Raw genomic sequence first — 15,958 nt, forward strand, 5'->3', positions numbered from 1 at the left:
TCTGGCAGAAGAAGGACATTTTAATATAATCTCCAGCAAAGTGAACATTCAAAAGGGGGAGGACCTGTGGATTTTCCCATCTCTGACCAAATCCTTGAACTCTTCCCAAAGCAACAGTAGATCTGACTTCTATCTCACCTTGTACAGCCTAAATTCTGCATAAAGTGTATCAATTTATGTGGCAGCTGTGCTGACTTTTGCAGAAAATGAAAATGCAGAAAAAAGTATAACTGTAATATTTCTTAATCGATTGCATCTTAGTTGTTAATTTGATAAACAAATATATTCTGTAGGTTTGAATATACCAGTTCACCATGTACTTCTGTATAATTATGAATTTGCCACAGAATTAAGGATCAACAACTTAAGGAAACATACATCCTTAAGAATGCTATGTGACTTCTGCTAGTATATTGCTGTATTTTCATGTGAACAACCCAAACCTTTCCAAATGAATAACTATAAGTGTATCACTAGCATGAAAAATGATGGCTTCATCTGGAAATATGTATATCTCAAAGAAACAGATGGTATTTTGCATTGCATTTTTTGTTTTGTTTTAGTCTGATGTGTAAAATAATTTGTTGCATAACCAGATATTATGCAATAAAGTAGTACCAAGTCAATAGTGAAAATGTATATAAGATATAACTGCATTTAAATTTTCACATCTCACTTGTGTTTTACAAGTATTTACCCTGTTTTACTTCAAGTCTTTTAAGTGTCATTGTTTCTTCTGAAACCTGTGTATTCTGGGAGGGTGTATGTTTTGCACAACATTTATTGTATTAAAATTAAAAAAAAACGGGAAATTTTGAATTCTAGAATGACTTTCTAATAAAAATTTATTTTCATATTAAATGCAATCTCTGTATTCTAATAATCTGATATGAAAACTGCTATTCCTTGGGGAAGAAAATAAAAAAACACCATAAAGTCTAAAATGAAATTTTTATATAATTTTGTAACCCAGATAACGACTATTTTTGCACAGACCTCTCTGGATGCCAGCTAGGGGTAATTAATAAAGCTTTATTCAAATTGATGTAAATGAAACTACCATCAGTAGTAAGAAGTGTTCCCCAGATTAAAGATACAGAAGAGCATTAATACATTAGATAATTTTAGCATTTAGAAAACACATAAAGAATTCTTAGTAAACAAACATATTTGGCAAACTCCCGATTGGTTGTTTTAGTTTTGCTTAATCTTAATGCAAGCTATAGATACTGAATGCAAATATTCAAATATCGTTCCCTGGAGAAATGGATTTTGCTGTCAAAACAAATAATTTCTATACCTTCACCAATTAAACCTACACATCTAAAGGACGTAGCAGTACCTGTTTCTAAATAGAAGATAAAGGGAAAGGATAAAGGTCTTTAACTGTTTCAAAAAGGAAATAGTGGACTGCAACAAGAATTTCATTTGTTTCCCAAGCCTGCAAGGAGATAAAGAATACATTAGTCTATATTTGAGGTTGTGTTGTCAGTTTTAAAACAAACTTCAGAAACACCAGGCAAAAGGAAGTAAAAAAAAAAAATCTTTTAAACCTTTTAAGACAAAAAAAAAAAAAATCATCTACTTCTCTGCATTTTAATTTCTCTACCTCGAGTGAACAAGGCAACAAAAGCATGTTTGCAGAGTAGCCCTTTATAAAAAGCTTTCCAGTGCAGTTATTGCAATGCTTTAATAATCCCAGCAAGCCTCTGTGAATGTACCAGCTTTAATTCCGCTCTGTTTAGAAAGCAAATGGTAACCACCTACAAACTCTGAGGTAATCTTCACTGAGACCTCTCATTCCCTCCCCTGCATTACTGTCACTAAGGATATTGAGCATTCCCATGCTTTCTGTTTATGAAACTTATTTTCCATTCCATTGGCTTCTGCACACATTCATACTTTTTTTTTTTTTTTTTTTCCCTTTTTTCCCCAGTTAATGTAAAGTGGGGCCCTCAGTTTGGGTTTCTAAGATACTGATATAACAGCTTGAAAGGGTCAGGATCAATAAAGGAAAGAGCAGTAAGTATGTTGACACTTTTTAGGCCTAGCAGACTTTGTTTTGGCTGAAACTGTGCTTTCTCATGTTGATTCCTATAGGGCACTCCGTGTGTAATAATCATGCAGGGAGTGAATATATTTACGTGCAAATGCAGAAATGGTTATTGAACATCTCAGTTGGAGAGCGTTTAGAAGGAGACAACAGAGCACTGGACTGAGACTCAGCACACTTAGCTTCTGTATGAAGATGTCTGACAGTTTAGTAACTCTAGTCAAATAATTTCTTTCTGATTTATTTTGTATATGTTTGAAATTTATCGAGGAAAAGTTCTGTGTGAGACTCATAACACAAAACTTTTTTCCCCCCAAGTATTCAGGGAGAATACATCCCTTCTTCTTCTACTCTTCCTCTCTGCTTAACTCTATTTTACCTCTGACTGACAGTCGTTCTTTATAAACAAAAATAACTCCCAATAGCCACCCCCAAAAAGAAAATCCTCCAGTTCTCTCTTGCTTTGGATGCAACTGTTATTGGAAACTCCATATAGCAAACGATACACAAACACTACAGCAGTTACTGCGCCTCTTGTCTCTTTTTAGTCTAGAAACAAGTCAGGTAAGTGTGATGTGCTCACAAGAAAAGGGAACACATAATGCTATCACAGATATGGGAATAGTGGAGTCTCAGCCCATTTTATTCTCCCAGTTAGAAATGCTACCACTGAACCTCATAAATGTCCTCAGGTTTCACACAAGCACAAAGTATCTCATTAGTAGCACTAATCCATAGATTTTACCCTCCTTCATCTTGTTAAATTAGAATTTACTAGCTTTTCTTGATCAGTGTCTCCATCCTTCAAATCCAGGAGGTTTTCCCTTTCCTCACAAGCCTTCCTTTACAAGGAAGTAAAGCCTTTTTTTTATCTGCCAAATCTCCAAATCCCTCTCAGAACTTGCTGCTGATCTGTCTTATCTATGACACATCAGGTCCCTACATATTTGTAATATACTGGTCATACTTATGTAGCCTCTTTACTTTTTGTTCCCCTGCCTATGCTGAGTGTTTGGTTGAGTCATCCAGCCCTGCACTGCCAGGATGACCAAATGCTGCTATTCCATTTCTTTTCAGCTACTTAGGGCAGCATGTAGCTCATCTTGTCTAACTGAACTTCAGAACAATTTCAAAAGTGTTGAATGTCTTTTGTTTTGCAAGAATGCCTTTTATAACTTGGGGTCTAATAGTTGTCAATGTTGATAATGCCTAGTCCCTTCTGAAACTGATGGATGATGCTAGGTAATAGCCTGTGGCTGAAAAACAATCAGGATGGAAAAGGCATTTGTGAGAGACATTCCTGATATGGTTTGATTTAGGAGATGATCGCAGGACAAGATGTGCTCTTGTTAAGTTAGATTAATGTACTTCACAGAATGAGTCAAATCTGGACCTTCTAATGGCCTGAAATGTTTGTTGTAAGACACTTATCTCTAACCTTCTTCTGGTGAGCTGCCTATAAATTCAACTTAATTTCATTTGCAGAAGAAACCTGACAACAGCTTTTCTAAATAAAGACAAAAGGGATCCCCAAAGCCTAAGTGTGTTAAGTGTTTGCTTCGGATAAGTGTAGTGAGGCTGTTTTTTCAGCCACTGTGTGTTTACCTGAGAGTTTTCTGATAAGCAGTGTGATACCAAAACCCCACTTCATGACAGTGCTAACACCATCTGCCAGTTGCTGATAGCTTGCTGAATAATGCTGTCATCAGCACTCAAGTGCTGATGGAAAGTTACTGCTTCAGTGACCACTACCACTTTCATCTTCTGTCTAATTGGTTACTGCCACTAAAAATTATTATTCAAAAACCCTCCAACACCTAAAATCATGGCCCATTTTTCTTTATCATGATTAATCACGTTTGGGCTACCTTGCAGTGCCACCGTTGTGTATTTATTGCTTTCTGCTTCCTGCTAATTTTACTTCTCTATCCTGTCGAGTGAACGTTATTGCCTACCTATGATTGCTCTCAATACCTTATTTGGTGACAAATACCCATAGAAAGTTTCACTAGACCTTGATATAGTGAAATACCTGTTAAGGGCATACTCTGCTAGACACAGTGGGCCAGTGTGCCTCATGAGGTAGGGTACAGTGCTATCATTTTTGTAATCTTTATTTGGTGTCGTTACAGCTAAATTTGCACCAGCTGAAAATCAGGCCAGATAGTTTAAAGAAAATGTATACAGAAAATTTTGGAAGTATTTTAATCTTCAATAAACCACATTCAAATGTATTTACTTAAGTGTAAAGAAATACTGTTCAGTCTGCACAGACATGCATGCCCCAGAAAGTTCACTGATGGTGGCTGAGAAAAACAGACAGCCCCCATAGTTTTACACTGCAGCATTGAACTACTAAAATAAATACAAGTGAAGAACCTCAAGTGTTTAAAACGGCTGAGAACATAATGTAATATAACTTAAGCCAGAATCGGTTCTTACTTGCGTCAGTATAAATGTGGACTAAAGCTATTTTGGCTTTAAAATACTGTACTAGAGGTTTTGGTTTGGCTTCCTATTTTTTGGCAGGATTTACCTTTCTTTTGCAGGATGTTCTGTCTTGCTTTAATGAAAGCTAGGATGTCAGCATCAGCCTGGCTGTCTCCAGTCAGAGGAATAGATGAACTTGGTGGGGTCCTGAAATAAGAAAGTATACTTGTGGACTCAACTGAGTAAGAAGGTTATTTTTCTATTCCATTATCTCCTCTCTTTTTCCAGCATGGAGGACTTTGTTCTCTGGATACTTTGTTACAGATCGCACAGTTCAGAGGAGAATCAAGCTCAGGATTTCTTAATGCTCTTATGTAGATTCTTAAGATTAGCCCATTATCTTTTTAGTTTGGTAGGACTATATGCTTATCAGCTATTAAACCTCTCACACAGGGTTAAAAATATTTTACTGCTGAGTCAAAGACTTACTGACAATTAGAAAAGCCTAATATAGTGAGTTTACCAAAGAAATGATGGATGTGACTATGCCAAGTGTTTGTCTGCCTCAGGAAAAAATGTTGCTATTTATTTGAACAGATCAATAGTATTTTTGCCTACTGTAAGGGAATGAAGTTTTCATACATACATAGAAGTAAACAATCACATGACATTCATGACATTTGCTGACAGGCACAACTCCTTTGTGATGCTGAGTCTCCAGTCCCAGCTGAGATCTTGTATCTATGCAGTTAAATGATTGACTTACCTCTTCTTTTGATAGCCCCTCTGGTGGTATAAAATGATCTAGTACAATGAGGCTATTCTAATCAGCTAAGAAAGTTAAGAATTTGGCCCTGTGTCTCTAGACTTGTTTAAAGATTAAGCACTAATGGTGAAATGAGAAATACAGGGATAAAAATTACAGTATGGAAGGAAAGTGGAACTGAAGGAGAAACCTTTCTTTTAACATATCCTACCTTTGTAATTACAGTTCTGCCTGACAGAAACAGAAGTCTGATATCCTTGTCTTTATGCAACTAAGTCCTCAGTTGCTGAATTAGTGGACCAAAATGGAAAAAAATATACATATGATTATGAACTTAATAAAATTACTCTTTTAATGTAATTTACAAGGTGATCTCAGAACACCAGTAAAGGACTTTTATTGATTTTAATTTGATTAGCAACAATATAAAAAAAAAAAAAAGACACAATATATTTGAGAAGGTACTGTCTAAATTCCATTTTAGTTTTTCTTTTTCTTCTGTTTTTCTTAAACACAAATGCAATTTATAACATTAGGTTTTGGGGATGAAATTTTCCATGTTTTTTTTGTTGTTCTAGAAATGGATTGTTTTGGAAAATGAAAGAAAAAACCCCTTGTGATTCCTTCTTACTAATGCAGAAGGAAAAATAGTAACTTAACCATATTTTCCTAGGGACCTTAATAGCCAGAACTGTTGAGCACAATAAGAATGTAACTTCTGAAACTATACTGACTTGGCATGATGTATGGGTGGGAGAAAAGAACATGGAAATGAGCACATTAGAAAAAAATAGAGAAGCTGTCAAAAAAAAAAAAAGTAGTTTCTGTTAACTTGCTAAGCTAATTTTCACAAAGCAGCACCTCTTCTGAGAAAACATGACATGTAACCTTTGCCAAGTCTGACACGCCTGGGCTGCTGGTGTCATTTTATTTTACTAGAATAATTTCTAGGAAAGAGATTCAAAATATTTTAAGGACAAAATCACAAGAAAGAAAAAATCTCTGTGTAGATCCTGCATTCTGCAACACTTACGTACTCTGATCTCTCTTCCTTCCAACTGTTTTTATTTACTCTTTCAGAGTCCCTTTCTCTTGCTGAGAAGACACAGTCATGAAGACTCATAAGCTCATGGGGAAAAAGTCTCAGGCCAAAAAGGAAACCACCTCTTCAATGATGATAATGCAGCTAGTTGGTGTAAAGCTATGAGACAGCTTTGGTGTCATTTTGGAAGTGGGAGGAAAATCTGCAATTTCAGTTTTATTTTTGTTTTTCAGGGAGACTGTTGTTAAAGACTGATGGAGGGTTATCTGTATTAGTAGTCTACTTTTTCCTATGAGCTGTCCAGGTACAATTCTTACCTTGTTTTTAAACTAGGGTTACTCGAAGTGGTTGAATTGTTTTTCCCAGCTGAATCTTCATTAGGGATGACTCTTGTGGTCTCTGAAAAACTGGAATGGGAGCAGAAATGAAGGAAGGAATATAGCCCTTGTGGAGGAAATATTAATACATGCTAAATAACTACAAAGAAGCTGTTTTTCAATACTTTTTTTTTTAATCTATATAAAGCAGTTGTTTACTGGTACAGGATTTTCATTTGAATCCATGTGATGATTAGGATTATGTAGAGAATGTGGCTATGAAAGAATGACAAATAAACTCATAAAGATTATACTTTTAGTATTTGCCTTCTAAGCAGGTCTTGTAAAGCACTTTGATGTATCTGATGTACAGTTTGTAATAGTATATTTAATTCCCAAACTGACTAGTATCCAAGTGAGGCCTTAGCTCATTTTCCATTCTTTCTTTAGTCAGGCAAAATTATTACTGAAATCAGTGAGAGACTGGATAAAAACTCATTGAGGTCTTTGGGATGTGGCATGTTGATGATAGCCAAATATATTGCAAACAGCTGTTGTGCATTCCTGTCCCTGCAGATATCGCTATCAAGGATCCTCTCCACTAGGAAGAAAGACTTTTGCCATGGGATGTCTAGGCACCATCTCCTTTCTCCGGGGATTGGGTATGTTGCCAGATCTGATGCCAATCTTGAGTGGAAATACTGAATTAGTCAGTTTTAGGACTTTTCCAGTAGATGGCAGGATTGGCAAATTCTTGCTTTTCTAACTCTGCAGTAGTTTGTTCATCGTTGGCTGATGAATTGATATTTCTGGCAGAGAACTTGAAAAAGGAAAGAAATTTATTACTAACATTTTACTGGTTTACACTGTGCCAGGTTCAGTTTTGCAGAAGATATTGTGCCCAAGAGTATAAGTCATTTTCAAATGAAGAGCTCCAGGTTTACTGAATGTTTCTCTTTAACTCCTCGAGTCCCATACCATTTGCACCTGGCTAAATGGATTAAAATAACCTCTGGACCCAGCCTAATTCAACTAAAGCGATATCATATTTAATGTTAATAATATTCCATACTTTATTATGCCTACATATTACAAGAGCTATAAAGGATGTGTGATGTTATTACCTACAATGTGGTTTAACAATATCTGGGAACTTCACATCATCGTTCTGCTTTAGGATTTCCTGAACATTTTTTCCATTGATTTGGCAGTTCTTAAAAACTAAGTGAATTAGGGTCTTAAATTCAACTTTCTAAAAGGAGTTGGCATCTGTGCCCTGAGATACTGAGGCATCCAAGTCATACAACCATGGTTTAATAAATCATTACATATCAACTGAACCATAGCAGCCATCCATGACTCTTTTCCTAGCCTGCAACAAATTTAAGGTAATGTGACTTAATGTGATCCTCTTTAATTGATTTCATTGAAATAAGCTCCTTTGTTTTTTATTTGTCATGAACAGAATGTATAATTTTATAAATGCTGTGAGTCAACTGAAGTAATTTATTTTTAAGCTGCAGTACTTTATATATTTGAACTAATTTTTTTCCACTGAATATAAATGAAAATCATTCTCCAAAATTGTTAAATCCCCATTTTAAAGGGGACATATATGCAGATCCATTAAAAAAAACAATAGACACTACAGGTGTAACAGGTTTTGACCTCTAGGGATCTCACTTCCAAGTGGATTCCTGGACCCAAGACAGTATGTTAAAACTTGCCTTAGAGTGCTCTGGAAGAACTGGGCACCTGAGGAAAGTGATATTAAAAAAGACCCTTAGACTGAATGAGGTGATGCCCAGAACCAGAAGTTAACATTAATGTGTTCAGATATGCACCTTAAATTTCTACCCTCTTCCTGTCTGGTTACAGCCAGACATTTTTGTCTGTGGGATAGAAATTCTTTGCCTGCAAGTTAAGGAAAATTATAAGGAAGGTTATAACTATTTTTGTAATGACTCAAAGTTCTGCTTCCATATAAGAGGTTAACAATTAGAGTACTAATCTAACAAATGAGTCCCTCAGCTTGGCAGGACTCAAATGTTTTACACATCCCAGAGATTTTTCTAATCCCTTGGCTAGAGGGATGGCCTGTATGGTGATAATTTGCATCTTTCATACTGAAGGTCAGATAATGTTTCCATATTATTCCAAAATATGTTGAATCATAAGGGGACAAAAAAGTGTAATTTTACTGTGCAGTAGTTTGTATGCTCAGAGGCAACTTGCTCCTATTCTGTTCTTAGAAGCCAGGACTGTTCTCCGCTGTTCCAGTGATAAGAAAGGGTGAGAAATTGCTAGTACTGCTCTAAATTTAATGGAAAGACATTATGACAGTATGGGGTGGGGGTAACAAGCCCCCTCTCTGTGTGTTAAGCCTGAAGGACTGGACATCTCAGGATTCTTGACAAAGACAGATAAAACCACAGCTGACCTGATTTAGTATGATGATAGTCCTTCTTCAAGCAAGAGATCTCTAGAGGTGCCTTCCAACCAACATTTCTGTAATGTGTAAATAGGCACTCCTGGATCACAATTTTGGATTTGGATGGGCATACGAGGTGCAGAAGTCCTGTCTCTTTGTCTGTCTCCTAAACTCTAACATTATTCAGGTTCTTCTGACAATGTATAATTCCCATTTTCCTTCTGAATCTATCTGATTTTTCCTTGAGCTAAATTTATGAAGTCTCAAAGCACCATTTCCTGATAGCTTCAGTAAAACTGCTGCTTTTTCTGGAAATTAAAGATAGTCTGTTAACGTCATATGTCTCAGTTTCTTTTTTTAATCTAGTATTCAAAATTTCAAGTTACCAGTGGGTAACTTGCATTTTTGGGTGGGTCATCTGTTGCGGGTATATGTCTCAGTCAGGCATGGGGCAGCAGCTAGGGAGATGTATGGAGTGTTGTGACAGTGTCTCCCTTGCTGCAGGAACCCAAGGTCCAGAGACAACTGTCCCATGGACTGACCAGTTTCATCAAGCACATAGGTAGAGCAGCTGGAAAGATGATGGATGTCATGGTATGATGCTTGATTTTCCAGCTGAAAAAAAGTGGAAAATCAGATAGATTAAAAGGGAAAGTAAAATTTGAAGGTGTGCAACCTCTGCAATGTTAAAAAACCTCAGCTGCAGTTCTCCAGTCATGTGAGCCTTGGATGTGAGGGGAACATATGTTCTGTGTAAAGGCAGGCAAGATTCAAGCTGCTTGAAATCTGAGTGTTTTAGTATTTGGTTACAAAATCAAATTTGGCCTAACTTGTAAATTCATAGATAAATTGTTCAAGTTAAATTGTTACCAGCAGAATGTTAAAACCCTTGAAATGTCATTAATCAGCAATGTTATTCCCAGATTATATTTTGTCATCATGTAACACTGTGGAAAATTGGCAGGAATGAAAAATTATCACAGAAATTGCTGCAAAATATGTAAACATTTCCCTTGTTTTACATAGCATTAATATAATTATAGCATTAATATAATTTTGCAATCCAGGACAATAATTGTTAAAAAATTTGAAGCTCAAAGTCATTGGAGAACATGAAGAGTTATCTGAAAATATCTCCAAGGGAGTCTAAAGTGACAGGAAGATTTTGAAGAAGAAGATGGAAAGCCAAGGAGTCTGAGATTGAACATAGCGTGGGGCTTGCTGGAATAGGGCAAATGAGATTTAGAAAAGGGGACAAGTGAAGTTAAGAAAGATCTGACTGAATTAAAAAGGAATGCATTCCTTCTGAGAGAAGGAAAAAAATCCAAAATTTTTTAGAAGATTTGAATAACTATCCAACATTTGTTTGATTCAAGGGGAATACAAGAACAGTTCAACATTAGTGAAATTAAATATTCAGTGAGAGAAGTAACTTGAACAGACATGTATCTGCTAAATTTCTTAAATGAAAGATGATGTTGGAGAAGACTATATGAGGATGAATAAAGCGCTGTGCTTGAATTCTGAAGTGGAGCAGACATAAGTGCTGAGCCCAACATGCATTTTAAGACTTCTTGCAGACTTGACAGAAACCCATTAAGAGACATAAACATACATGCAGTACGAGTTGCAGTTAGCACCACAGCTTTATGGTAGAGACAGTATGGACAAACAGAGAATACTTTTTTAAAGTTTGAGGGATTTTTTTAGGTATTCCTTTTGAATAAAATAAGTTCTTGACTATTATTCTAAGTTGCTCTTCCTCTCTTTCTGTACTGTGACTATGGGATTGCTGATCAGACCTTTTTCTGTCTGAAATATAGAGATAGGTCATTCTTTCTCCACTTTGCACAGTTGTTCTTCATTTTAAGTAATATTTTCAGATCACATGAGATTTAATATTTCTGCTGCCTTCATATGAAGGATATGCAAAGATAAATATAGTCTGGAAACCTTCTGAATCTACTCAACAGGTTAATGAGCATGAGTCTGTAAGCTTCTACAATATACAAACTACTGGTTTCAGCTATTTTAAGCATATCAGATTTGGTAATGTGATTAACTTGTTCAAGAATTTACCTTTCTTATGCAGAAATGTTTTTCTCATGACAAACCCACTGATAACACTTATGTCACCCTTTTCCTCACTCCAGCTCTGTGGTCACTGAAGTCAATATTTTGCTTCTTACTCTAGTGGGAGTTGGATCAAGCCAATGGCTTTCAACCCTTATTGACTAAGGCAGAAATGTTCACTGTTCAATTCTTTCATTAACACAGACTCATTTTGACGCTTAACAATTCAGCCTTTTTTTTTTTTTTTTTTTTTTTCAATTGAAAAATAGATGTTTGGCTATGAATCAAGATACAATATGTGTGTATCCTTCTTAAGCCTCAAAAGGATTACCAGCTTCTCTTCCCTGTTATTTTAATTATAAATTGATTTAACATAAAATAAAATTAGAGGCTATCATATTCCAATCCCAAGGCTTAATTTACTCTGGTCACATGACTGTGTCAAACAATAATCATACATGTGCACTGGAAGGTGATCAAAGAATTTTGTTCAAACACATTTATAAATCTCAGGAAATATTACAGAATATGCCTATATCCTTTATATGCTGAGATAGAGAATTTATTTCTTCTAATCCTGAAGATTGTATTTATATCCATTCACACTCAGGAGTTTGTCTGAATGGTTTTACTGCGTACCTTGTCAAAAGCAGTCTTAGATTTCTGACATGCAGCCCAATAAGTTTTAGATCTTTTATCTACACACCTGTGAACTGAATTCCATCTTGGAAATAGGTTTTATTTACACCACATTATATCACATATAATTTATGTCAGTTTCTGCTTTTGTGACAAGTTATTCTGCTGGGTGAAGACAGCAATATAATTTCAGGGAAAGAGATTGTTGATTTCTAAGTGAGTTAGAAACAAAAAGCCATTTGTATCTTGGGACTACGTAACCAAAAGGAACAATTTTACCCTGGGCTCATCCTACACAATCATGGAAACTGGTAAATGAAGTTCTTGTGTCAACTGGGGTCAAGGAAATCCTTGGGAAATAAATGTTCTACTGTTATATTCTTAAAGCCCGTGAAATTGGAAACTTTTACTCTAAAATGTTATTGCCTCAAGTAGGGGGAAAAGTAAATTTCCATGCACAGTGGGATGTTAAGCCTGCAGCTCCTGCCTCACAAAAAGCAGCAATAGTGTTCCTACTTCCATATACATCACACTGGAAATGTACCTGTGTAAAATATGTTTAAACAGCCTAATATAAAGTGGTTGGGAAAACAAAACTATATTAATCCCGACTCCCTTTACAATTTAGGTTCAAGAAGATGAATGTTCTGGGTCTGTGATATGTACGCTAGGATCATCCAGTCAATCACAGTCAACATGTCTATTACTTAGACACACAGAAACTGTTCATTACAACGAACATGTGATTTTTTGCAAGAGACCACGTGGGAGAGTACAGGTCTCTGAAGTAGCTTGGCAGCTGAAAGCAACCAGGCACCTTTCCCTGTTCTATTTAAAATGCTAGACACAATTTTCTGAGACCCGTACTCCAGTAATAAGCACAAATGGTAAAGGCATGCAAAATAAAAGTTTAAAAGAAAATTATAAAGAAACCAGTCATGCAATTTTGTTTCTGAGCTAGGGTGGAGGGAGGAGAAATCACCACTCCTGGAGACCAGTCTCCCATTGCAGTGGAAAGTGCCTGGGTATTATCATATGTTCTTTTTAATTCTAGCTTGGATTGCAAAGGGTATCACTCTCCTGAGCACTGCATCAGTACACCAACAGGAAATTGTTGTTCCCAAGAACAACAGGGCAGAGAGGTTGTGCAAGAGGTCCTTGGTTCAATTCAGTACAAAGCTAGTGACAGTCACAGACTGTCTGAGCCAATTTGGCTGACTTTGTGCTAAGCTAGACCAAAAATGCTCTCATGTTCTGTTTCATCAGCTTTTCTGTGGGACAAGTAACCTTCAACCTAAAACTAGAAATGAACAGCTCAAAATAGGCCTAAATCCTGCCAGCCATTTGCAAAGGTAATAGTGCCTAAGTCTTGAGAGAACACAGAATAAAAATTGAAGCAACATAGAGAAGACTAGAATCGGTTTTCATAAGTTTGAGACATCTGAATATGCCTTCTTAAACAACTTTCGAGGATTATGTGTTTCATTCTGTCTACTGGATATGGAACATTTACTATAAATACACAACAGTTTACAATAAAAATTAGAATATATTTTACAGTTTTAAGAAACTGCAGTGTTCATTATTTAATGGTATGTAAGAAGTGTTGTGTTTGCTGCAAAGCAGGAAACATCATTTATGTAGAATATTGTTATAAAATTGTAGGTAAAGCCACTCACCAGAGAAAGATTAACTGTATAATGAGAAGTATGGAGAGAGCAGGAGAAAAGGAGAGCAAGAGAGAGGTGGGGAGGAAGAGAGAAGGGGAGACAACAGCTCCATTTATTGTCAATTAATACAGGAACCTGCACGTTCAGTTATGTGTTTTCCTGTACTCTGCTTGAAGACTATGAAAGATCTATTACTGCAAATTTAAATTAGAGGGTTTGAAATCAGAAGTGACTGATGATGAAACAATGAAGATGATTACATTTTCCTACTGTAGAGGATGCACCAGTGTTTTACAATATCAAATGCAACTTCATTGTGGAATACACTGCATAAATGTAACACCAGGACATTTTTCAACATATATATTAAAATGTTTTTTAATCTTTTTTTTTTGATTTGCAGCCCCTGGAATACAATTCAAAGGAGATAGTCTCCTCATACAGCAAAACTGACTGATAACAGGCTTGCTTTTCTTAGCTACCTGTCATGGGGTCCCTAATGACAGGTTTCCAAGATCCCAGGACCAACAAGTCAGAAGAAATGAATTACAATAAGCTACCTTCAATGTGATTGCAAATTAACTGAATGATAAAAATTCATTTTCTACACAGTCATTTCTCTTGTAACTGGAAATGCAGTGTCTGGGTGTGATATTTTCAGAAGCATTCTGGTGAACTTCTACTAAAAATGCATTTTCTTACAAGTAAGGAAGGAAGACAAAAATGACCAGTTTACCTGTTGGTTGATAGATGTTGCACAGATTTGATAAACTGGGGATAAACAGTCATGGTATTTGTTGAGCTAACCATCAATGGCTTTTCCTGCTGGGTTTAGATTGAAAAACAAAATTATATAGGATAGGATTTTTTTAGAATGCTTAATATTGGCCTACAGGCCTCAGCAATAACAAGGTAGGCAATGACTCATTCAGAAAACAGATTCTGAATCACATGATATTTTCTTCACTTGGACAAACACTTCTGAACAAAAGGAAAAGTGTTTAGGATTGGTTCAAGTATTTTTAAGCTCAAGTTACAGGTTTTAATACGTAACAGCATGTGTTCACCGATTTCAGTTTCTTAGGGAGCTCAGATGTATAGATAGGTCAAGATCCAAGAAATCAATCCCAATTATTTTTTCCAGTTTTCTAATCTTCTACTGATGAATTATGAGAGGCTGAATCCTGGACCTCTCCTGTTAAGGGACAGAGAAAAATGTGCTCCAGTGGATTCAAGAATATTACTTGCATTGCTTTGAAAAACCTAAATATTTAGACAGGAGGATGACTAAAACATTATCCTCTTTGCAACTAATGTGGTTAGGGATTCTAACCAGAAAAGTATTTTGCAATTATAACTTGAAGTTAAGCTTGTTAGGTGGCAACTATAGGGATAACTAAGTTCCTTGTGTTAAGTTCCATATTTACTTCAGGATGTTTTCTTAAAAACACAGTTTAAGTTTATACTGATGAGAATTAAACAAAATACTCGCTAAAAACTTATTTATAACAACTTTTCCTCAAGGAGTAAATCTTTTCTTCCAGTTAATAATAAATTATATGGAATGGATTGCACTCAGCACTCTTTTTCATTAGGCTGATGTGCATTTCAGGACAGTGCTTTGCTGTGAAATGCCATGTCACTGCTTGGAAGACATTAAAAAAGTGTTGGGGAGCATAAAAAAGCTATGCTGTTGTTTCAGTTGATCCCCCTCCGGACCCTCTTGTATCTCCTGTTTTTGTGAAACTGTAGCTTTCACACTGACTGTGTTATGAACTTCTAATACACTGTTTAAAATGACATCTCTTTAGTTCATTTTTACACAGGTTATTAAATTGGAGCACTCTATTTCTCCAGGGTTCTTAAAGAGACAGTGATGGCAGTGGTAGGCCTCAGCTGGAGACTGAGGGGACACATGCTCTGTGCTGGGAGTTGCTGACCCTCTGGAAGCTTAGGAAAGCTGAAAGGTTACTGGAGTCTTTACAAACAAAGGAAGGTACAACCCAATTACATGTGCTGGGATTTGTCTACATTGCAGCTATGACTGCCATCTTCTTCATATGGAAAATTTGCACCAGAAGGGACTCCTCCTGTGCACTGGTATGGACATACCCCAGGGCTCATTGGTAAAAACACTGTAGGAAAGTTTTTAAGAAACAATATTTTACTTTGAGAGAGGAATTTGTATGTTGTAAATGAAGGCCAAGTGTAAATAAGGCCGAATGCCGGGGTCTGCACTTAGGCCACAACAACCCCCAGCAGCGCTACAGGCTTGGGGAGGAGTGGCTGGAGAGCTGCCAGTCAGAGAGGGACCTGGGGGTGTGATTGACAGCCGGCTGAACAGGAGCCAGCAGTGTGCCCAGGGGGCCAAGAAGGCCAATGGCATCCTGGCTTGTGTCAGCAATAGCGTGGCCAGCAGGGACAGGGAAGGGATCTGACCCCTGTACTCGGCACTGGTGAGGCCGCCCCTCGATTCCTGTGTTCAGTTTTGGGCCCCTCACTACAAAAAGGACATTGAATGACTCGAGCGTGTCCAG

General features: G+C 36.6%; 1 protein-coding gene across 1 annotated transcript in view; it reads right to left on the reverse strand.

The window, feature by feature from the left end:
* Window positions 1-1,306: 1,306 nt before the first annotated feature.
* The window catches only part of KIF6 (kinesin family member 6), a 175,774-nt gene continuing 161,122 nt past the window's right edge, over window positions 1,307-15,958 (reverse strand). Inside the window, exons 19-22 of the mRNA XM_026844613.1 lie at window positions 14,158-14,246; window positions 6,609-6,698; window positions 4,590-4,690; window positions 1,307-1,441 (exon numbers count right to left, since the gene is read on the reverse strand). Of these exons, the coding sequence (XP_026700414.1) occupies window positions 1,425-1,441; window positions 4,590-4,690; window positions 6,609-6,698; window positions 14,158-14,246 (297 nt within the window). The 3' untranslated portion in view covers window positions 1,307-1,424. The remainder of the gene's footprint in view (window positions 1,442-4,589; window positions 4,691-6,608; window positions 6,699-14,157; window positions 14,247-15,958) is intronic.

This window comes from Athene cunicularia, assembly GCF_003259725.1.
Source record: "Athene cunicularia isolate RWA chromosome 3 unlocalized genomic scaffold, athCun1 chr3_part1, whole genome shotgun sequence".
Lineage (NCBI taxonomy): Eukaryota > Metazoa > Chordata > Aves > Strigiformes > Strigidae > Athene > Athene cunicularia.